The sequence below is a fragment of the Amblyomma mixtum genome, chromosome 3 (assembly GCF_055824585.1).
Source record: "Amblyomma mixtum isolate Tamu chromosome 3, ASM5582458v1, whole genome shotgun sequence".
NCBI classification, from domain to species: Eukaryota; Metazoa; Arthropoda; class Arachnida; order Ixodida; family Ixodidae; genus Amblyomma; species Amblyomma mixtum.
Window position 1 is genome coordinate 357,516,217 of NC_143014.1, and position 24,889 is coordinate 357,541,105.

General features: G+C 47.8%; 1 protein-coding gene across 1 annotated transcript in view; it reads right to left on the bottom strand.

Moving 5' to 3' along the window:
• Positions 1–9,006: 9,006 nt before the first annotated feature.
• The window catches only part of LOC149356445 (uncharacterized), a 45,375-nt gene continuing 29,492 nt past the window's right edge, over positions 9,007–24,889 (bottom strand). The window contains exons 6-11 of the mRNA XM_089576346.1: positions 22,794–22,920; positions 17,880–17,959; positions 13,746–13,884; positions 11,570–11,718; positions 9,720–9,939; positions 9,007–9,111 (exon numbers count right to left, since the gene is read on the bottom strand). Coding sequence (XP_089432472.1) covers positions 9,007–9,111; positions 9,720–9,939; positions 11,570–11,718; positions 13,746–13,884; positions 17,880–17,959; positions 22,794–22,920 — 820 coding nt within the window. The remainder of the gene's footprint in view (positions 9,112–9,719; positions 9,940–11,569; positions 11,719–13,745; positions 13,885–17,879; positions 17,960–22,793; positions 22,921–24,889) is intronic.

Sequence of the window (24,889 nt, forward strand, 5' to 3'; positions counted from 1 at the left end):
TGTCAAGTGGTATGACTAGTTCCCAAGGTAGCAAACAAAAGTGAGCATTGCTAATCGTTAACTGATGTTCAAAGTTGCATTCAGCCATTCTACGTTGTACTGATTAGTAAAAATAACTTTAAGCATTGCTTTAAGGCTGTATCAGAGAACACATGCATATGTGCCTGTGATGTACCTAAACGGCTTATTTTTAATTTAATTTTATTGCACGACGTCATAGCTCCCATATTGGAAATCTAATTTCACTAATTCTGCTTGAGATGTTAGTGTTAGCTTCTAATAACCAAATAATATGGCCATCGTGCCCTGTTTCCCTGGCCATACAAGTATTCTTTCTCAGCCTAAGCCTGGAGCCGTTTCTATATAAACCCTCAAAATTGGTTGTTGCATTTACTCTACCTGTAATCCAGTTTACTGGCTCCGACATCGCATTATATTTATATTAATCAGAATGGCATGTACAGTCCTTTGTGCAATAGAAAGGCACCCACTTTGGCATTCACAGCGACATTTCAGAACGCTTCCGAGTTGCACAGAGTATATGCCAGCTTGTTTTCAGACGGCAACAGTGACACGGCCTTGAGCAGAACATACCGTACTTGTTTTCAACGCTGCATTCTGGGTTGTGTAACTGCAATGTCAGCTGAGGAAGGAATGTGTAAGGGATCGGTAGCGTTCGCGGGGGTCATTGGAACGCGGCTGGGGGCACTCAAAGCGGAGCGTCTCCTTTCTTGGAACGCGGCCGCTCGCGAACGCGACGGGAAGTATGGGTGTCCACCCGCCCGCGGTAACGATTCGCACACGTGCTGGCACGGATGTGTATTTGTGTTTGTTATATTTTTATTTTGTGGTGGAGGGAATGTTCTCTGCACGTACTGGCACGACCGTGTGTTTGTGTTTGTGGAAAGGGCGTTTTGCCCTACGGAAGCTGGAGGGCTGGCCAGGCTCTCGATAAACCAATCATGTGAACATCGTAACATGATTGGAAGCCACCAAATGTGGGCCGGGCCTTTATGTCTTTAAAACCGGGCCCCGGAGCTGGAAGCGGGGTTCTGCGCTAAGGTGAGATGCAACGCATCTTCGGCAACGCCGAGTAGGGGCCTCCCCTAGTATTAGCCAGTTCCGCCTATTTGTTGTGTTGTATCTTTGTGCCGTCAATTTGTCTCTAGCGCTTTAACTTGTATCTATTGTACATATTTGTATATAAATCTCCAGTTATTGCCCTTTTTATCCCTGCGTGTCAACACATCTTGAGACCGTCTCTGACGGGGCACCCCTGGTGCGAAGATCTATAGCTTCAGTCTTCGAGTTATCAACCGTCTCTGGCGGGGGCACCCCTGGTGCAAAGAGGAAGACGAAAGAACCTGTGAAAATTTACTGGCGCAGTCGACAGGATCCTGCGGCCATCGGAAGACGGCGCAGGAAGAAGATTGAACGCAGGGAGAAAGGCGACGATCAGGCAACAGCAGCGTTCGAGAAAGGACCTGCGGAGAGACCGCGGCAAGGACGCAAGAACCACGGCAGTAGTCCAGCGACGCGGGACTGCATCCGGTCAAGGAAAACAGCGCGTCGATAACTTGACGGTCATCGGCGGCGGACCAGCGGCGTGCGACAGCTCATCGCACCGTGCGGGGAAAGTGGCGGTGGACTCCGACGCCAAGGAGCTGGCAATGCGGATCGACGCAGCGAAACTGTGAGTTTCCTTCGTCGCTTTGTTAGCGTCCCTGTGCATGTGTTCGAGCCGGTAGGACAGTTGAGGAGTACAGACGGCGGTATGGAGGGCTATCCATGCCGGCCCTCACTCGATGTGAGTTACCAGGTTGAGTTAGCGAAGGCGCGCTTAGCGCACCTTCAGGCTCAACTCGCGAAAGTGAATGGCGGAAAGGCGGTGCTTCGCGAGGAAGAACCTCAGGATGTAAAGTATCTCTTGAAGGTTATAGAAGCAAGACGCCAGCAGGTAGAGCTCGAGATCTCTAAGATCAAGGAGAGCAGAAGAGCCAGTCAATCAGCCACGGAGAACTGCTCCGAGTCCCGAGAGATGAGGCCGCCTGTGCTGGAAGACAAAGACTTATCCTGCTCAAGCACAGGTGGAGGAAAGAGCAGTCAGGTCGCTGTAGGCAATCAGCCGATATGCGCGGACGCCTCTTTGTTGGGAAATGCCGCAGAGAGCGAAAACGAGATTTCTGAAGGGATCACAGCTTTGCCACTGCGGGCGGCTAGCAAAGAAAAAGAGCAGAACAATTCTGATGGTCTAGGGCCAGTCGAGACCAAATTGTCCGAAACCAAGCAGGAGAGTGATCTAATTCCTGCAGGCTCTGTGACTAAGATTGTGACCTCCGACACGGAGCTAGTAACCGGTGAAAATCTGGCGTTGCTGCAAACACACACTGTGTCGGCCATAGGGCATGAAGTGCCCCGTAGCGTTCCTGGTGACAACAGCCCTACATCCGAGGCAGAGAGCGGAGGTGGGCCCGCTGGGCCGACCGGGCAGAGCGCCGCGCAGTTGTCGAACGCACCCGGTGTGTGCCCGGCCAGGTCAGTCGAGGACCCGGAAATGAGTGGCGACTTGCCGCAAGGCAAGCTCGGGTCAAGTGACTGTCAGGGAGCTCATGGAGCCTCGGAGTTAGACGATGCCACGAAGCCGGCAAATGCCTATCAAGCAGGGAACGGCAACATCAGTGTTTGCTCGTGGAGGAACGGGGCAAATGGTTCCAAGCGAGGCGAAGTAGCAGGAGGCAAGGGCGTGGCTTTCAAATTGAAAGTCGCTGCGTGAAGTACGTTCCGTGCTGCAGTATGCCAGATCAAGAGTAGCAAAACCGGCGTCAGTGGTACGGTTAGACAGGGCAGGGGCTATGCTCCTTATGCAGCGCGCGGCTCGTACCGGCGCGCCAGAGAGAGCGGGCCCTCAGGTGCGTCGTGGGGTCAAAGATTTGGACTTATCGAGGATCAGGACGTTGTTTTCGATCCTGGAGGGCAGCAATTTTTGAATTCTTGCCCTGCTGTGGCACCAGCCAAATGAGCCGAGTGGCAGTTAGGCGTTAATTGTGTTGAGACGCGTATTGGCTCGAACGCACACAAGGACGCTCGGTGTGACTAAGGAGGCTCACGTGGGCATTGGGCGAGTGCTGTGAATGCTCCAGTCGCGAGTGTCTGTGTCTGTGTGCTCATTCGCGAGCAGGACGACGGCGTGCATGCAGGCGAACTGGGTGCAACGCACCAACTTGGACGCTGTGTTACGGCGCACGGCAGGCATGCCACTGTGTGTATTTAAGTGTGCATTTTGCGTAATATTGTGTTGGTGCCCGTGTGCATTTTTTGTTTTTGGTTTTGTTGGTGCCAGTGCTGGTGTAGCGGCGGCATGTCACCCACAGGGTGGTTTTGTGACCCGTACCGTTCCCTTTTTTATTATTCTAAAAGTGGCATTCGAGCCCTTTGTAGAATCTTGGGAAGGGCGTGTAAGGGATCGGTAGCGTTCGCGGGGGTCATTGGAACGCGGCTGGGGGCACTCAAAGCGGAGCGTCTCCTTTCTTGGAACGCGGCCGCTCGCGAACGCGCCGGGAAGTATGGGTGTCCACCCACCCGCGGTACCGGTTCACACACGTGCTGGCACGGATGTGTATTTGTGTTTGTTTTATTTTTATTTTGTGGTGGAGGGAATGTTCTCTGCACGTACTGGCACGACCGTGCGTTTGTGTTTGTGGAAAGGGCGTTTTGCCCTACGGAAGCTGGAGGGCTGGCCAGGCTCTCGATAAACCAATCATGTGAACATCATAACATGATTGGAAGCCACCAAATGTGGGCCGGGCCTTTATGTCTTTAAAACCGGGCCCCGGAGCTGGAAGCGGGGTTCTGCGCTAAGGTGAGATGCAACGCATCTTCGGCAACGCCGAGTAGGGGCCTCCCCTAGTATTAGCCAGTTCCGCCTTTTTGTTGTGTTGTATCTTTGTGCCGTCAATTTGTCTCTAGTGCCTTAACTTGTATCTATTGTACATATTTGTATATAAATCTCCAGTTATTGCCCTTTTTATCCCCGCGTGTCAACACATCTTGAGACCGTCTCTGACGGGGCACCCCTGGTGCGAAGATCAATAGTTTCAGTCTTCGAGTTATCAACCGTCTCTGGCGGGGGCACCCTTGGTGCAAAGAGGAAGACGAAAGAACCTGTGAAAATTTACTGAATGCTAAAGCACAACTTAATGGTCCGCTGTCACTGTGCAGAACAAAGCCATGCACTTTAGCCCAGTGATGCACGCCTAAGCTCCTTTGCAGCCACACAGTGCTATTTCTCTTTTGGTTTTAATAATGGCCTGAAAAACATGTCAAAAATAATTCGCTATTGTTGCATTATCACTCCTCTTTGAAATATAGAACTGCTTTAGTTACAACTGATTTTACCTGTTCCAATTAGTTGGAAACAAAATTTCTCATGCACATTAGCATTTATGTTTGACAGCACTGTTTTGCTAAGTTGTAAATGTTTAATGCATGCACAATTCAGACACACACACACACACACACACACCTTATATATTGGATAAGTAAGCATGCCTTTTACAGTAACAGTGTAGGGAGCCAAGGAGAAAGCCGTATACATTTACAGTGACTGCAAAATTCTTGGGAAAGGCTGCGAGTGCAATTATTTTTTTCTCAGTCAGGAATGCAAAAATACTGCAGCGTGGTATTTTGAATAACGGGCTAAAATTTTAAGTATGTAATCTTCACTATATAAAAAATGTGATTAGCCCTATTATAGTTACGGACGGTTGTTAGCAGCCTGTACTGCAGCCTAGCGCGAACGAAAATCCGCAGTAAGAATCCCGTCGTCGTTCCGAAATCGTCGGGGCTTCGTAACTTTCAAAGCAGGCAGCATTCTGTGATTTTGTGCCAGCAATCGCACACAGGCCGTTGTGAGAAGGTATCGTCGAACTAGGAGGAGTACTCGATTCCGATGTGGCGCGTTTTTCAGTCCCTTAAGTAAAAATGGTCCAAACACGTATCGTTTCCTACGACATCGCTTCAGATGATCAGATTCGCCTTCGATGTTGCAAAATTTTGTCGCGAATTCGTTCGTGGGCGTTAGGGTGGGTTGAACCGAGAACCGTGCCATCACAGCCGACCACGTTTTTATGTTCGACAAAAATTCCGCGGCAATATAAACGTTCGCGCAACGGATATGTTTTGAATACGCCGCAATTAATACTGGCCATTTCTACCGCACGATATCTCCGTGTTTCATTACAAACACATGCCTGTACAGCCGCACGCGATTAGACGGGAGGCACTGCCGGGAGCGCCACTTGGAATGTTCGAACCATCCGGCTCGTTCGCAAGCAGCAAAGCGATAGTACAACGCCTTTCCGCCCCATGCCCGGGCGGAGGCTGAAAACGAGCGGTCCGCTTGCTGGCGGAATCCACCCAAAAACAATCTAGCGACGGCCTTAACTGAACAACCTCCTGCTTATTTCCTTCTTCTTTCACTTCCATCTTCCTCCCTTCCCTTATGGCGTGGTTCAGGCGTCCACCGAGATGTGAGACGGACACTGAGCCATTTCCTTACGTCAAAAACGAATTTTTCAACTTCCTCTTTCGTCATTTCTTCTTTCACTCCCTCTTTTATCCCTTCTCTTACAGCGCGTGGGTGACCTCATTACTGTGTACACAGCCACCGCTGCGCACGACTAACGGAGCAACCTTCGGCTTATTTCTTTTTTCTTTCACTCCCACGTTCTTGTGAGAGAGATATGTGAGAGAGATACTGTGCCATATCATTTCCTCGAAAACCAATTTTTAATTTTCTCTTTCTTCATTTATTGCTTCCTTTCCTCCTTTATCTCCACCGGACGGGTGCTCCACCGGAGCACCCGTCCACCAAGATGTGGGACGGGTGCTCCGCCATTTACTTTCCACAAAAACCAATTTTCAATTAACTCTTTCTTCGTTTCTTTTTCACTCCCTCCCTTATCTGTGACCTCTTACTGCGACCACAGCCACCGCAGCGCACACTAAGGAACAATCTCCGGCATAAACAGCATGGCTGCTAAAATGTACCGAGGAAATGGATGATTTTAACTTGTACACTGGCTCGCCGGTGGGCTCTGCACCTGGCCCCGTACCTACCGGTGTGCGTGCACAGCACGCAATCCTTAATTCTGTATAGATGGCTTGCACTGACATCAGAGTAGCCGCCATGTTGTTAGACAATTATAAAAGTCTGCTTGCATATCTAAATAGCTGATCGCCATCTTCTCGGTATAGATTAATATGCATGGCTTGCTTTTGTAACAGATTAGCTCCGCTAAAAATCTCCAGTGTTTGCATAGCTCATGTGATTCTTTCTCCTTTAATTTTGAAAGCGTTACTTAAGCCATCTATCCATCTCGTAAAACGTTTTCTGCGTCTGTTTGTTAATTCTCCTCCTTGACACACACAAAAATATAAAGACGCTCTTCACTCTTCTTTTCACGCCATCTTTTCCTCAATTTCGTCGTTGGCAGAGAGAGAGCTCCTCACAAGCAACGAACTATAATTGAGGAGCTAGTTCCTGCCGTGTTGATGCTCCGGGCCATAGCACAGGGTGCCGTTGAGCTTATAGCGAGGCATCTTACTGATGGAGAGATGCGCGGTAGCTTTGACAGGCTTTATGCTTTCCTCATTTTTGTCTATAATGGCACTCCAGCGCATCATTCTGTGTATAATACTGGAGTCACCACAGACGTGTCATGCAAATGCTCCTTTTTACTCCCAACGGTAGATTTGTTACAAAGAGTTTTGCACATGTTTCCTGCTGTAATCGAATTTTCTATTCAGAGTCAAATTTCTACTTCATGCCTTTTTTCCTGCAGCGCGTTGATAAAAAAAATTGGGTAAAAAATAAAACATTTTGCATCTTAATCTTTCGCGATAACTCACGAAGACCGAACAACATATTTTGTGTTAGTTTTTTATAAAGCATGGAAACGGCGCAATACCACACTGAGGACACAAAAAGCGAAGACAGCTCCTGTGTACCGTCCTCTTTCTGCGTACACTGTTTGGTTTTGCGGCGACTTCTATCCAAGAACACTCCTTTTTCAGCTAACTTTTCTCCTAAAATTCCTCGAAAAAGGTTAAATTTCCCGAATGAAACGTCACTACCTCTACACCTGTTGATGGAATGCTATAAGTGCGCTGTTGAGCAACTATGCTTGTTGGGAGGAATCGCAGACAGTAAGGGTTTGCTCATACTTGTTTTCGTACGCGACCCATGGAGATTATTTCCTGCCATTAGTTATGCAGGTTGTACGGAAACCTCTCCGTTTAGGAGCGCAGTTGACAGTTTGTTTTACCAAGCATTCAGTATACTACTTTTCCTCGTTATACGTTCGCTCTCGGTTCGTGAAGACACGTGCTGCAATTCCGCGCACAGGCCGAATTGCAGCTGAAGCCGCGTATGAATTCAGCACATCCGTCAATCAGCCCCACCCCGCCCGCCATGGCGCCTGGTTTTTCTTTGTTGATTGGCAAAATCCTGTAGTTCAGCGTTTTATGGCTTTGTTGTCACTTGCCCGCCGGCGAAGATACAAAGGGATTTGGATTCGAAGTTGAAAGGCATTTCCCCGCCGCACTGATAAAAAGTCGGGACCCTCTGATGAGGAAATTCCTGAAAAGTGATGTAAACTGCTGGCCGCGAGCGGTGCAGCCTAGCAGCGCCCAGACGGACGTAGATGGCCTCCATCAGCCGTCGCTAGATACTTCAGCGTCACTTAATTAACGTATGCATCAGAGTTTCAAAGGACCCCGTTCCCGGTCCCGACAACGAGGCTCTCGCAAAGAACTGCGGCCTGCACTTTAGAGACTTCGACCTACCACAGAGGGCAGTGCTCTTGAGGGCTGAGGCAGAATAGTCCGAGTGTCGAGGAGTCGGCAGGAAGCAAAGGTACTGTGCGTCACTTTACACCGCCGAGCCACCGTCACGACTGGTGAGTGCAGCCTGGTGCGTGCGGACATATTTAAAGTTTGCAATATTAGTCCTCGTAGTATTGCCGGTTATGCAGCCCAGAGTATTGGTACGCTGACGAAGCGAATATGCCGAGCGGTGCGTTTGCCAACGTGGAGGTCCATGCAACATTACCTAGCTACAGTTTTCCTCGTCGTAGGTGCGTGCCGCGGCATGAACTTTGTCCGAGGAGCCCTTAAAGCGGCACTGGGAGCTCCTCTGCTTCTCCGCACTTGTAAATCGACGCGCATCAACAAAGAAACCACGCAGCCACACATAGCGCATCCACGGAGCACCAAAACATACTGAAAATCAGCTGGCCGCCTGTAGGGCCAACAATTCTAGGTTTTCTTTTCCTTCAGACGTTCAGGCTGATTCGTTTCCCTCTTTCTCCTGTGATAAAAGTGCACTAGCGGTTTCAAAACAAAATTTAACTTCGGTATCCAAACGCGTATCCCTTATCCACGTTGGTCAACCTCAGAGATCCCTTGCTTTTGAGCTATTCCGTCATCGCGCTTGTACATACCTGTGTGATTAGCCTGTGGCGGCGATACGTATACTTTAGTTCTTGCTCCTTTCTACCTTACAAGGCATTTATTTGCAGTAAGGTTGGCGTTTTTGTGATCAGGAGCTGGTATTCTATCGGTACAGCTTAAATTTCTCCTCCGTTCCTTTAAAGATATTCAGTTTAATGTTTAGTTCATGGGATGTGATAAGACAAAACAGTTATTGGCATTACATTTAAAATATAATTAGCGTTCTGAGAACACAATGTCTCAAAGCTTCACGGTAAACAATGCAAGTGAATGCTCGTTACTTTGTGAATAAAACGTGCTGTATGAAATTGAGTAAACATGTACCCAATAAATGTCCTATATATGCTGTACAATGTACTTAAATTATAAATACGCAAAAAAACACCAAACCCAAACACCTAAACAGATACAAGGAATTTGAGATGCCTCTTCGAAAGTGCGCTAAAAAATCAGAATGCGCAGTGAAAGCAATAAACGGTGCCCGCAAGGTTCTTTTCAGAATGTTGTGCACACTACTGTGGTGTCCGCATTCTTCGTAATCCAGGGGTGAGCCAGTACCTCGTCCAGGGAAATGCGGTCTACCGGATGTTTCCGGACCAGCTGCGACAATGAGAGAACATGGTGCAGCCATTGGCATATTTAAAACTAAACAGCATGTCCATCTCCCTACTTTACACACCTATTTTTTCTTAGCAATCCTTAGGCATCGCACCCTAGCCTAAATACCTTTTCGTGTATTATCCACCTTTACTTCCCCTTAACTAGTGTACTTATCCTAATTAACCTGCCTACACTACCTCGCCCTGAACTGTCCAACCCTATCTTGCCCTAGGTACCTTACCAAGCCTAACATATCCTATACTACATACCTACCTTATCTTAACCTAGCATACCTATATCTGCCAGTTTATCTAACATTGCCTATCAAAAGCTGAATATATTTCTATAAAATAAGCGCATTTAATACAAAGATTCGCTGCCTCTGAAAAAAACGATACAAGCACAGGCCTCTCTAAGAGAAATATGCAAACTTTGCTAGACAAAAGGTGCGGCTCAAATATGAACAGAAAAGAACTGGGCTGTGGTGGCAGTGTATATCTGCAGTGCGGGGAGGCATATCAAATGCAACACGTATGCTTCACTGACAGGTGTGGATGCAACCTCCAGCCACGAGCGGTACACTATTTCACGAAATGCGTGCTGCTAACCTTTCCGATGATGTCACGAGCATCGGCACCGACATGGTGCGGGAACTCAATCTCGGCCACCCATATGCGCTCTTCTGAATCCGACTCAAAGGGTAGGGTGCCCACTACCATCTCGTAGATAACGACGCCCAGACACCAGTGGTCCACCTTTTCGTTGTATTCGGCGCCCGTGATCATTTCCGGCGCCATGTACTCCAATGTGCCGCACACTGTGCGTCGCCTGCAGGCAACATTGCAAGCTTCAACATGCGTATATTTCCAGCTTGCACTAGGAAGCAATCAACCGCTCGCTATTACTAGTCATGTGCTTACCAGTTATCAAAAAACATTTAGCTAGCTGCTGCTCCGAAGCTGTTTTGCAGCTATTTTTGCAGTCACTGACCCTCGCTCGAAGGTAGTTCGAGTCACTTTTGTTCTCTTGTTTCAGCATGGTGAGTCGTGACGCGATAGCAGGTGTGTGTAAGGCTTGAATTAGTTGCACTGAGGCTAACCGAAGGACGAAGGGCGAAGCTGAACTTACTAGAAGCGGATTATTTACGATGATATGCCTATAATGAAAACATCCCCTATGCTCCTTGGTTTCACTGACTGTAGGCTTCCGTCATTTATGTGATAACAAGCCCTGTTTTGCCTTCCCTTGTCTGCTCAATAGCTAGCGACGGCCTCGACTTCCCTTACGCCCTCACCGTTCGATCACGTTCCTCCGTGGCACTCGCGGTAATACAGGTCGTTCTACGTATGCCGCTATGGACGAGGATGGCGCTTATGAACACCCTCAAGGTTCGATGACACTGCAAATTAATACCGACGAAAGCATAAGATTGGACAGCCGTGGCCTTCGTTTAGTCGATAGGGCACCGGACGCGAAATTGAAAGGTCGTGGGTTTGGATAGCACTGGCTGAAAGTAGTTTTTGTTTCTGCTTTCTAGTCAATCATATGTGAAATATACCATATTAGTCACAAATTGAAGGATGCCAGAAGTTAATAAAAGATACCTTATGCTTCCTGGTTTGAGTGACTGTTTCCCGGCATGCATGTCATAACGGGCCCCTCTCTCCCCTTTCCTTGTCTGCGCAGCTCCTATAATAGGACAATTTACATTTCCCGAACCCTTTGTTCACAAAACTTTCAAACAGTAAAAAAGCAACCAGTATAGCTTTTGAATTTAGCCCTACACCTCTGTTTAGTTCGTTCATACAGAACAGCTGTATGCAGGGTGTTCTGTATTTATCTGTCCGGGTTGCAAAAATTTGTCCTGCGGAAACTACTGGCTTTTTTTTTGTCTTAGGCACAGACCACAGGGCAGCTTATGACAGTCTGCGTTTTCCGATAAATAATTCAACATCGGAACTCACAGGAGTTTGCGAAGAACTGCAGTCGTCTGCGCATAGAATTTTCGTCGAGGCGAGCGGATTAGCCGATTTGAGAGGCTGCGCCATCTGGCGAACTTCGAGAAAACCAATGACCTTGCTTTAAGGAGGGGCAGGTCTCACAGTACCCCAGATGGTGCCGCTGCACAAATTGGCTATTCCACACGCCTCGACGAAAATTCTCTGTGCAAAATACTGCAGTTTTTCGCCGATTCCAGCAAATCCAGGTAAGTTCTGATGTGAGGTTATTTATCGGAAAACGCAGACTATCGTAAGCTACCCTGTGGTCTGGTCCTGAGCCCAAATGGTCCACTAGTTTGTGCAGGATAATTTTTTACAACGCGGCCAGATAAATACGGCGCACCCTGTAGAAGCATACAAGGCCGATATAAGGAAAAAAAAGCACCATAGCACTGTCAACGTGTATACTATCTGCAGACAATCGAGCATGCCAAGTGAAAGCCAGCCAGTGTGCCTACCTGAAAGAGGGTGAGTGCACGGACCAGCCGAAGTCGGCGATCTTGATCTCCCCATTGAAGCCAAGGAGTAAGTTCTCCGGCTTGATGTCCCGGTGCATCACCCTTTGGCTGTGGCAGACCTTGAGGGCCTGGCACAGCAGGTAGGCGTACTGTAGGGGAGAATGTGTGCGCGCTTTGTAACAAAAGCAACGACATCGACCAATCGTACAAGGGGTCAACAATATGCGACTGATGGACCAGTTATGGAGTATATATGGTAGTCATGTAGAGCGATATTCTCATAAGTTCTATAAGTTAAATACGAAGTAAGAGTTTATTCTAGTCAATTACAAGCTCTCTTTCTCGGAGCCTCTATTAAGAAGTGCATTATGAGTGAATAAAGCTCCGTATTGAATTCTTAGCTTTTTCTTATATCACGTTACTTTTAGACGGCGATGGCGCCCATCTCTTCAGGCATCTAATTCCTGCTTGAAATACAAGCGTAGCGAGTAGCACATGGAAAATTCCAGCCCTTTCACCTTCACTAATTTCTACTGAAACAGAAATGATTAACGAAAAATCCAACAACGCAAGAAAAAATGCAGCAATTTTCCAAATCACTCCAAGCTGTAAGAGCCGAAAATACGAATTGTTTGGTCCAAACTAGCTAATTTTATTTGTAACACAAAACTAAAGCCCTCCGCCCCACAATATGCTGCCGAGATCGGACAGCCCGATACTGAGGCTTGAGTGCAGCGATCCGAACCATTCATGTGGCGGCGTGTATATTGCTCATTATCATCATCATCATCACCACCACCACCAACCTGACTGCGTCCACTCAAAGGCCTCCCCTATGTCTTTACAACTAACCCTTCAGAGCCTGTTGCGGCCACCGTATCCCCGAAATCATGTCAGTCTTATCCACCCACCTAACTTTTTTCCGCCCCCCGCCACGCTTGTCTTTTCATGGTATCCACTCCGCTACCTTTAAGCACCAGCGGTTGTCTTGCTTTCGCATTACATGCCCTCCCAAGCCCATTTCTGCCCTTTGATTCCGGCTATCATATCATAAAGTCGCGTTTTTTCCCTCACCCACACTCCCCGCTCCCCGTCTCTTAATGTTACACGCGTCATTTTTCTTTCCATAGCTCACTGCGTTGTCTTCAATTTACGCTGAACCCTCTTCGTTAGCTTCCACGTTTCTGCCCTATAGGTGACTACTGGTAAGACACATCTGTTGTATTTGCCGACATTCCCCAATAGGAAAGTACACAACAGCTGTATTATATTGCTCATACCTGGCCAACAAGACTGGACAACGCGGCAGGGCACAGGCTGTTTTAGCAGACCGTGACTCGATGCCCGATCTCGGAGGTCGTGGCTCATACAGCTTTCACCCCTCTCCTCGACTGAGATGCGGCGATAATTTAATCGCTTTCATCATCAACAGAGCACCAACTTTCTTATACCTATAACACGACCGGCACAGATCCAACAATTCTCTTTTACGTATAACATGACGGTCATAGAATTATTACACTGATTTCGTGCTGCGTCCTCCTTTTTGAGATCAACCTTGTGTCTCTAAGCAGCTGCAGCTGAAACTCCACAATGTGTAGCACTGTTTCGCAGTACCGCCGCTATAGCTGTTCGCTGCTTGACACGGTTATTGGTTTTGTAAAGATGTTGACATCAGCCTAGAGAATATTAGTAATAATTATCTGTCGATTCGAATTTGGTTCGGGGCTTGAGAAAATACCAACCGCCCTCCCCTATAATCATTACTTTCTCTTAAGATCAGCTCCACTCTAGAACATGGGGGTCGTAAGAATTAGCTGCATAAACCGGAAGCTATATGTTGTCAGCTTTGCTCCTCAGCCTCATCGTTTAAGTCAGCCCATTACGTCTCCGCCTTAATCTGCCTTTAAACCTTTTATAAGCGTTAACATTGATGCTCCCCAACAACCACATTGTTCAATACCCCTTCCTTCACCCGTTCCTCAACGTAAAACTAATTTCTTCAGAAGAACCACACGCCATCAGTAACCGGCCCTGGAGATCAGACTACTGGCTTCTGCCCAGAGGCACAGCGCTTTTCTCACAGCATCAGAGGATGGCCTGTGGCCTCACTGAAACCTGTGGTGATGGCAGTCATGGGGGTGAGGCATGGGTGAGAAGAGGAGGGGGCACTCACGGTGGCTGCTTGGTGGTCGGTGAATCGCCCAGCGGCACGAAGGCGGGGGTACAGCGCCCCCTGAGGTGCATACTCCAGAATGAGGTACACGCGGGTACTGTCATGAAACCAGTTGTAGAGGCACAGGATGTTCGGGTGCCTGCGAGGGAAGGACCAAAGTGGCCGTTGGGCAACTGAACTAGTCTGGCACCGGTGGTCACTCGCAAAGCAAACGCTGTGTTAACGTCCATTGAAAGATAAAGTAACGCAAGGCAAGGGAAGAAAATCGAGGTGCTCTGAACATAAGCTTCAGCAACCCCGTAGGCATTCTACACTGCTATCAAACTGTTCGACAATTCCGAGAAATGTTGAAGTGAGTCCGAGTTAAATATTATTCACACAAGCACTGATAACAGAGCAGACACACAAAACGACAGAACAGATGGACGCTTAAAAATCACTACACAGTGTAAAAGCCTTGAGAAATTTCAACACTGTTTTACGCGTGCATTTCCTGTACTTTCACGCGAATAACATTGGCACTGGTTTAGCTCTCGTTAAGCCTGGAGGATGGCGAAAGCAACGAGGAGAGAGGGGCGATGGAGAGCGCGCGGGAGCGGCGGCGGTTCCAGCACGCTAGGGATCTCTGCGCCGCCACTGCGCATGCGCAACTGGCGAGCGCGGTGGCAGCACCTCTGAGTCACCCGCGCAGCGACGACGGCGGCGCGCCAGCAGTGCGCCGTGTGATGTCAGGGCTCCTCGCGCATGCGCACTATGGCCATTCGTCAGCACCGAGAAATGGCTCGGACACTCGTTTAGTGTTGCTTTCGGAAAAAAAGGACACCAATGCACTTATTTTGCCCGCCTAATATCCTCGCCACAAGAGCACACTTCACAGCAGTTAAGGTAACCCCTTTTTTTGTTAAGTGTGGATACCTTAACCGAGGTTAACAATTAGCATTATTCTTCCGTGCGCACAACAGCACCATGCTTAGCGAAAAACATGGTTATTTTAACCGAGGTTACGCACGCCGGTGCGTCACCGTGGCTGCTTTGATTGATGAGTCAGAATACAAAAATAAGCAAAAAATTGAAGTTGACAAGAATGACGGCATTGTATTCTGGAACAACTTTTTCACCAAACCTGCTGTACTTTGTGAACAGAAATGCGATTCATTATGGCATACCTCAAGCCATGGAAGTTATGTGTGAAATTTACATAAGCAAGGTTTCTGGTACCCTTCTTATTCTAATTATGTACCACTGCAAATTTTTTAAACTTACTGGTGGAGCGTGCCTGGTGTAAAATTTGAAGCATTTCGTCATACTTTTCACTTTTCCACGTCGAAAATAACGAAATAACCGCCCCAATCACCTGTACAAAATCACGTGTGATATCTTGTGAGAGCCACCATGCTACATCCAGAGCGCATCAATTTTTGTTCCATAAGGAGGTTGAAAAACCAACATAGCAGCAGCATTAGTAGTTCGAACAATAACAAACTCAAGCGTACTCAAAAGAGGCCGTGTGCTGGACATGGGCTTTGAAGCGCCTTTCTCTGTAGAACGTGTTGAGTTCACTTGCGTGCTGTCATGAGTTTTTCACTTCCTGGCTGGCTGCAATCCGACCTGGTAGTGGCACGTATGCACTTTGCCACCCAAACTTCGCGCACTTTTAAGCGCGAAGTTCCCAGACACCCTTAGAGCGTGTGGGGGTAGCGGTCTCGGACTCAAAGGAGATGCCCTCGACTAAGCGTGGCAAGCTCTGCGGAGACCAGCTACCAAGTGACAACGGGTTTTGGTCGTTTCGTGCCCAGCTTTCACCTGTGGCGAGCCAGAGAATGGGTCGGAGCCAAGGGTTCACAAACAAAACAGAGTTTATGCAGCAATGAGACGATACAGAGGATTACACAATCACTAGTACAAACACATACAAAGTGATTAAGAAAGCAAAGCAACTCGTGAAAAGTTAAACTCGAGAGAGATTTCAACACAAACGGCATATTGCACCTAAAGTTCACTAGCACAAGAGAGAGGCAAACAAACAAAATACAATTTGTTCACTGGGCACTGCGACAGTCCGACGACCAGAGGTCCACGACGATGCCTTAACTCAGACTGGCGCACATTGCTTCGTTGGTCCTTGGCTGGGCGAGTGGTGTTCTCCCAGGAGTCGAACGGGCCCGCTTCTCTGAAGCTTAAACGACGGCTCAGACTAAACTGACAGCGGTCAAAGTCCTTGCTTTATAGGCAGGGGCCGCGTCAGTTTGTTCTACGCGCCAAAGTAGGCGCGCACATACACGCAGTGTCGGCCGTGCAGTCTCCCTATCCCTCTCGCGCCGGCCGCGCGTCTTCATCAGTCAAAAGCCGGGAGTCGCTTCGTGGAGCTTCTTGTAATTTCTGGCGTGGCATCGCCGCCGACGGGCGAAGGGGACATGTCTTAGCGCACGCAAGGCTACGCCCTTTCCGCCAACACCACGCAGAAACAACTCCGACGTTCTAGAGAATTCGACGTCGTGGCTGACTCATTTCCTCCGGTGAGCGGTGGTGGAGGGCGCAGCCACACACACACACACACACACACACAAGGCTACAGTCGCTCTCCAGGGGTTTCTTTCTTCCCCATTTTACGACCGCGCTGTCGAGATGCGTCCGCGCGGCGCGGATTTTGTTTCTTTGTTTCTAAAGTGCGCCTAATTTTGTGACAAGTTTCAACAACAAGAAAACAAAAGTGCTCAAAAGACAGTGTCAGGAGAATATCCACCAGCTTCACAGCTTCATGTGATAGCAAGCAAGTGATATAATTGCAGAAGAAAAATCTTTGAGATCGCAGCGGCGACCCGAATTGGAGCAATGCGAAAGCAAAATGTCGGCATACTATATCGACGTCCATTGCTGTTCTGAAGTCCGTGTACGATATCGATGTCTAAGTGTATTTTTGAGTGTTTGTTCGTGTTTAATTAATTAATAACACCTCATGAACCAAATTTTTTCACCGGCAACATTTTATCAGATACTATGCGTCAGACTAACACTTTAACACATTTATCATCAGAGAACGATATAATCGCTCCGACACAACGGCGGACAACTTTTGCTGACGCGACAGAGCCGTATAAAGCTCTCGCACTAAACAAACGTCAAAGATAAATAAAGAAGTGCAGTTAATTAGCGCGCTCAGGCCATAACTAACCCTACGGGAAAAAAAAATTGCGGACGATTCCGTTACTTCCTAATCCGAAATTGTGGGCATCAGCTGTTTCAGCTTTTCGCTAGACTGAGGCACAGAAGTCGAACAAGACATTATTTATATAGAATTAGAGACAGCTTCTTATTTTTCACAGATATTCCTTCTTCAAGAAATAGTCCATTAACTGCTCTTGATTGTCACGAAGGAAGCTTAGCGGTCGGAGAAATAGATGAATATCTGCTCGACTTGCTGCACCAATGCCTGGTTCTCAAAGACTTGGTCTATGCAAGTATTTCGCGAGTTGGTCACAGCCAGGGGAAGCGTTACGAGCAATAGGAACGAAATATTCTGCGGCATAAGTGGAGTTCCTGTTTGCCTTTGTGTCTACATTAAAGTACACACCCACCCTGCCACCCTGGCAGGTGGCAGTTCTCTCACCGTTGTAAGGGCTAACGCATGCAGCCCACATCTCTATCTAATCACTCCACGTTCCTATCAGCGCGATTAAGGCGTCCACTGGCCCACTGAGCCAGTAAAGCGCACTTCCTTCCCTTTAAATGATCAGAGTGTATTAAGTTGTCAACGCCAATGAACACAACGAACGCCGACAGCCTATGGCTTCAGCGCCGCGTTTCTGGCACAACGTTGTGAAAGGCAACGCATGCAGCGCACATCTGTCACTACCGCCGCGTAGCTTAAAGCACGACTCAGGTGTCCACTGCTCCAAAAGGGAAATTATGCGCCTTCCTTCTGCTTTCCAAGCTCCCGCTCGAATGGTAAGGTGTCCACTGCTAGTTATAACGAACAGTGACGGCGACGCCACGAAACGCAGAAATGATCGCCAAAGAGCTTTGCTCTAAAACAACAACACAGAGAGGGATAACCTTCAAACAAGAATGTAGCACAACAAAGTGTGCTACAAGGTGTACTCATGAAAATGCAGATCTCAAAGCAAGCAAGCTCACCTTAGCTGGGACTGGATCTCGATTTCCCTTTTTAACTGACGCTCCACATTACAGCGCTGCAGCTTAGACTTGAACAGGACCTGCACGCACAACGTTGACGATGAAGTTTGCCGGCACGTTTTAAGGGAAGATTTGGACAGAAAACGCCATGGAAAACGCTGTTTTCATCTGGACAAGGTGGCGTCAAAGACCCATTTGCCAAGCATTTCATCCTATAGAAGTAGGACACCAGGCAAGGGGAAAGCTTGTACCAAATGCAAACTGATGCTTACGCCTGGCGGCAGTAGTGTCTGTATTCCGCACCTCTCCCTTGCGAGGCCGATGCCCCAACCGCTAGGCCACTGCTGCTGTCTCACGCACAACGTTTACACACCAGTTCTTCGTGTGATTAGGGCGTGTGTGGCAAAGAACACTCTATCTAAAGGCCTTGCATTTTCAACACAAGGCGGGAGAAAACACCAGAGCAAGGAAAATAATGCCAGAAGCCTCCAAACTTAGATGATGTGCAGTTCTGACTGTGACCAATAAAGTTAAAGAATTTGGGTTGGCAGTGTTACAGCCCTCGAGCGCTGCTCGCTTTCGTTGTGAACACGGAAGCATTAAGGCGAAAGCCTTTAATCGCTCATCGTTGTCCGTCCGTCCGTGAAAACTGTCACACTGTAGCGCTCAATCATCTTGATAACGTCACCAGTGGTGTGATTGGCCGTTACCAAAAATGATTGAACTCATCTTAAAATAAAATAACATGAAATTACAAGAATCAACGTAAGATTAACAAAAATAATAAAAACAGCAAATCATAAAAATTAAAGATAAGAATAAAAATAATGACAAAGTAGATAAAAAGGGTAAAAGGGATAATAAAAATAAATGTTAAAGGAAACAAAGAATAAAAAATGTAAAATATAAAACTAAAGGTTGGTTATGGGGTTTAACTTCCTAAAGCGACTAGGGCTATGAGAGACGCCGTAGTGGAGGGCTCCGGAAATTTCGACCACCTGGGTTTCTTTAACGTGCACTGACATCGCACAGTACACGGCCCTCTAGAATTTCTCCTCCAAAGAAATTCATCCGCCGCGGCCGGGATTGAACCCGCGTCTTTCGGGTCAGCAGCCGAGCACCATAACCACTGAGCCACCGCGGCGGCTAAAAATAAGAAGTGTAAATTAAGAAAAACTATAGACGTCATCAATTACGTAGTATGTCGTTACCGAAATTGTACTGTGCATACGTGTGACGTCACCTCTGACGTCCTGACCACAGTCTATATATGGAACGCCGACCGCTGCTCAGATTCCACCCTGGCCGCTGCGGGCACACGCGTGTGACGTCACCTATGACTTCATCACCACAGTAACTGGGGCAGCAACAGAGGCAGAAGTGGCTTTCGCCTCATCGCACTTTTGTAATAACAAAGTGCCCCCCTTTCCTCCCCAGAATTTTTATTGTTGGCTGCCGTATGTAGACTTACAATGAATTTACAAACAGTACAGCGCAACCATATGCAAATCATCCAGTCAGTTTCAGCTGTCAAAATATGGCCAAGTATGGTATCGGCAGGCGATGGACAAGGAAGACTGGCAGAACTGCTGGAAACTTGTACGTTGTTTATTGTGCGTCCCTGTGTCCGTAAGTAACCCCCTGTCCCTGTGTGTGATCACAATGTGCCCGAATACAGTAAGCGTACTATCGCGCTCAGATTGAGCTACACCGCGCGAGCGCGTGGCCAAGCGCTCTGCAAAGTTGTACAGTGGCGCCGATCATGAAGGGTTTCTGAGTTATCGGAAGAGGGTTTGGCTGTTCCAACAGGCGCGCTGGAACCCCTCGGCCCCGTTTATCTGAAGGGCATTGATTGCTATCATTTCTTCTTGTTCACTTTGTTTCCGCTGAAGATAAAACTGCAAGGTGATACAGCGTTTTTGCCACCGACTAGGCATGGCGTGCGAAACTTATCAAGGAATGAACGCTTCTTTCGTGCAGGAAGGGCTATGCGATCACTTTAGAAAGGATTTCAGCAATACTGGGCAGCAGGGGCATGCTTCGAGCTGACGAACGCATTGCTCTTTACTCTGGTCACTACAAGCAGCCACTTTCGTGCATACTAGTCTACGGCGCTTCAGCTCAATGTTCTCCGTTCACTACAATGATGAACCGCCAAGTGGCATACTAAATATCGACTGTGTGAATTGAGAGGGCGAGCACACAATCGACGGCTGCCATTATCATTTTCGAAACTGATATCACAACAAGACTAATTAGCGAGGGTGAAGGTTAAGCAAGTGGGGGTGATGTGCGCTTCCAAGAACAGCTGCGCTTTCTCCAGATAACTCGGAAACCCGGCACGATCGGCGCCACTGTAGAACCTTGCAGAGCGCTCGGCCACGCGCTCGCACGGTGTAGCTCATTCTGAGCCAGATAGTACCTGCTGGTTGACGAAGATCAGCATCACCGTCGCCCTCACACAACGCTCAGTTTGAAGAACTTTCGAGATAAGGCTCGAAACACACCTACGACAACCTCCAACATCGTAGAAACCATTGAGAGCGGCTACAATGTTTCCATAAATATCGGGTCGCCTCTTGCGTCGCAGTGTGATAAGGCCACTTGGCGTTGCATACGAGCATTCACAAATGTTACAAAGTTTCGCGATAATACAACATGTCCTGAAGCCTGTAGACGCTATGGTTCTGTGCACTCTGTCAGTTATCACGTCAGGAAATTTCTCTATGCGCTGAAAAAGAGTTTCTGGAGCTCTTAAACAAAGCCTTCTTATTCAGTGAAAAGATATCCTAGCAGAAAGCAGCAGCAGGACTCGGAGCAGGCGCTGCGCTTTGTTCAGTTCTGATAAGCCATGGGCGTGGGTGCTTGAATGCAGTATGCACACAATGTTCTCGTTGTATGAAAATGGCTTCAGAATAGAGTAGGAGCCGCAAGGATGGACAGTTGCCAAAATCATGCACAGACACCGTGGCCTTAGGTTGGCAAAGAGCGCAACGAAAAGGAAATAAGAACAAAAGCAACAAATCTCAACGCAAAAATAGGTTATAAAGTTTTCTATCATCGCAGAAATTTATTTTATGTTCTTGCCCATTACCTTGTTGTAACACAAGAAATTTTTCTACAAATGACAGAATTTTGCATCGTTACTGCAGAAAAGAGCTACAGAACTACAGACTATAGAAAAGTACTCCACAAAAAAAACACAGTATTAAAGAAAAAAACAACAAAACAAGAGAGAAATCTGTCGTTACGACAACCCGACAGAATATTGCATTTCTGAGGCTGTTCTGCCGTTTTTATCGACTGGGATAAGCGCTAAGATCGGTAGGCTTTCATCAGCCAGATAACAGATATCTGCCTGTGAAAGTTTTATTTACCGGACAACGTGACTGGAACTGACTTACACACGTTGACGAAGCTTTGATAAAGTGATACGGCTCCGCAATCTCCCGCGTGCCCCGCAGCGGTGGCTAAAAAGAAAGCTTCTGAATTGAACTGCGCCATGCTAAGCATTTGCGCGGGTAAGAGGACAGGCGGGCGGAACAGCCTCTCTTTTTTGCATATCGGTGCACTATTGGGCGTGCGTTTTAAAAATCAACGCCTTGCAGTGTTATGATGCTGTTACCGTTTAAATCCGCGCACTCTAAAAGAGCCCAAAAGCGGAATAGTTTCGTCTTCTCATGATCGACACTTGGGTCTTACCACAAGGCCCAAAGTATCTTCCATGGGGAGAAAATTGGGGCTGCGCGCGGCTGGATCTGCGGCTGTTCATTCGGGGAAGCCTCTAAGCAGTTTACAGAAAAAATGACTAATTTTCGGAAGCCTAGAAGAGATGACTTTGGTCCTCAGAAAATAAGAAGTATCGCAGTCCTTCTGTACATTCATCGCATCACACATCTGTAGAAGGTGGAGGGAAGATGCGTTGTTTTTCCACCCTCGGTAAACTTTCAGATGTGTACCTGGTGTTTCAGTGACTGGGGTAGGTAAGTAGCGTTTCTACGCGAGGTGTTTACACTCTGAGAAATTCCACACAGTACGTGAGCCAAGTTGACTATCGCTTAAGCACAGATACCGTTTTCGTGGGGCAGAACACACTTCGACCAGGCAGGCAGTTGCACGAACATACGCCTCAATGAGCATGAATATGCACACGTGTTTTCTCCACTGCGCCTAGTATGCTGCGTGTCGAAGCTCGTAAACACGAGTGGTCTTTCCAGCCAAACCATTGCGCACTAGTGAGCCCACGACAGCGTCAAGGCTTCGCTAGTGCGTCCAAAGCTATCCATCTCTCTGTCGGATAATAGGTCGTACTATGGCCTTCTATACAAAAATGCGAACGAAATTAGAAAAGCAGTCAGCCTGTAACTGTGGCCCCAAAAAATGTCTAAGTCGCGCCTAAATACAAGCGCTTTCGACAGGCTCAAAGGCAAAGCGGCCCCTCAAGTGAGCATAATCCGTCCAACAGCCAAAATATGTTAGGCTACAGCGCTGAGAGCAACTTCGTTTTAGAAATTGGAATTTCTCATATAGATATTACCCAAGGCGATCTACACGCCTCTTGGCTAGGAGAGTAATAATTGTAGTTAAAAAGGTAACTATTCAGTATAAGTCAAAAAGCCGACAAGTTTAAACGTCTTATGTGTATTCTGATGCGCTACACAATTGATAGTCTTAGGTCCTCTAAACCAAAAAGCCTTTTTTTTTAAAATAACAGAACAATTCAGGTGCATCGCCCTGTATATAAAGGACGAAATCGAGCCTCCGCTGATAACACATATGAACTGCTACCGCACAGCAAAATGGAGGCAATGTGGCAACAATGACGTGCTGTAAGAAAAGAAATCTCACTTAATCAATGCAATCCTGCGACACCAACTGTACATTAAATGATCTCAATTCGCAAAGTCTACCCACCTTGAGAGCAACGAGATAATGCGTCGTTTTTTCTCGGGCAAGGTAGACCATGCCGAACGTGCCCGTTCCCAGTGGCCGGCCGATGTCAAAGTCGCTGAGGGACCAGATCTTTACGCCTTCTTCGGGGCTGCAATCCGGTACAAATTCTTATAACATGGATAGCGCAGCACAACCAACAATTCCACCTACCAAACGAGTGAAAGTCCCCAGAGTCTGAAGCACTACGGGAGCACGAGTGCTATATCTTCTCTAAGGATTGCCCAAAATGAAGCACATGGGCAGGAAAAAAATGACACCATCCAGGCTGGTGGCACCTAGCATCTTAATGTGCATGTTCCATTCTGAGCTGTATTTGAATAGATTTGCCAGCTTCCAGATAATAGGCGCCAAAATCCTACGCTCTGCGCCGTAATGTTGCAGTAATATGGATACATATTTATACATTCGACTATACGGCTTCCAGGCAAATGTGTCCGTAACTCTGCCAAATTATGCCCATGAGGTAAGATTAGGCACTGATAAAAGGCGCGCTAGCGTACAAGTGGGATCAGCATGGCACAAGCGCAACGGAAGTCAGCTGCCAGGGTGTGTTCCCCGCAATGCAAAAGTGCAAGGGGGCAAGCATAAATAATGTCACTGCTTTTACTGCAGCCCGCGCAGCCTGTGGGCCTAGAGGCAGAGGGGACGAGAAGAGCGGAAGAGGCGAGGCAGTCGGCTACCAGGGCTGGTTCTCCGCAATGCACGCGGGGATCCATAAAAATATGGCGACGTTTTAACCGGAGCACTTGTAACCTGATGGCCTGGAGATTCGGGACCCGTAGAGCAGAAGCGTAGAGGCAGCCAGCTGTCTGGGTGGGTTCTCCGAATGCATAAATGCACTTGAGAAAGCATAGAAAATGACACTGCTCGGAGCACGCCACGGAGGAAGGAAAGAATTTAGGAGAGGCTGTTGGGTCACATTATTTGATGGTAGACGTGAGTTCTCCCCCTCGTTTGGTGGCGTCGTCTCCGCGCTTGCGCATGCACAGAAGATAATGCAACAGACCATGCCGCAGCCCCAACGTGACTATTGCGGCGCCGTCGGCCAAACCTCTCGGTTTTACTTGTGAAAACACGTGACTAACGGCGCATTTGTGGCGCGCACCACGGACGGCGAAAGGAGGGGGTGAAGTTGTCCATACCTCCATGCCGACACGAATTACAGAGAATAGTGTCAGTTCTTCATTCAGTTACGTTCATAGCAGTTGTCGGGTGAATAACGACGCATTAATCCCCATGTCAACAGATGAACCAAACACGCGAGCGCGGAGGGTGTTCGCATGGAATCTGCTTCACGCATGGACTGATCCAAAATGGGCTCGCAACGGCAGCTGGACTGGTGTATCATTGTCCGCCTGCTCTGCTCGAGGTCGCGAGAGGCGCGTTAGTGGTTTCCGCACACCATTTCATTGCTCTTGTGGCATGTTAAAACTTGTTGCGCTGCTGGTCAACGATAGTAGCGGCAGCTCTGAGCCAGTGTAAGAAAGGTTGGTTTAAGGAGTTTTAACGTCCCAAAGCGACTCAGGCTATAAGAAACGCCGTAGTGAAGGCCTCCGGACACCACTTGAGGTTCTTTAAAGCTAGGTGGTCGAAATTTCCGAAGCCCTTCACTACAGCGTTCTTCATAGCCTGAGCCGCTTTGGGGCGTTAAACCCAATAAACCAAACCTTCTTACATTCGCTCAGCGCTGCAGCGACCCTCGTTTACCAGCAGTGCAACCGATGCAAGAAGAACCGAGAACATATCTTCCATTCTTTTACTGACGCGCATACCCTTCAAGTTATTTTCAGTCTAAAAGGGATATATATTTCTATAATGTAGCATTCCCTAAAATACAGATGTGTCGACGCACCAGGGGCGTTAAGTTTCCCTCAGACAACGCAGTTAACATTTTCAGTACATCATTTCGAGCATCATTCACGCAATACATGTGCGATCATTCCGTGCATAGTGTTCACGCGATGCAAAGGTATTATTCTGTGCACAGTGAGTGCAAGCAATTTCATGCGTGCACGATGTACCTTATAATCGTAGATCATTTCTAAATATTGTTTAGT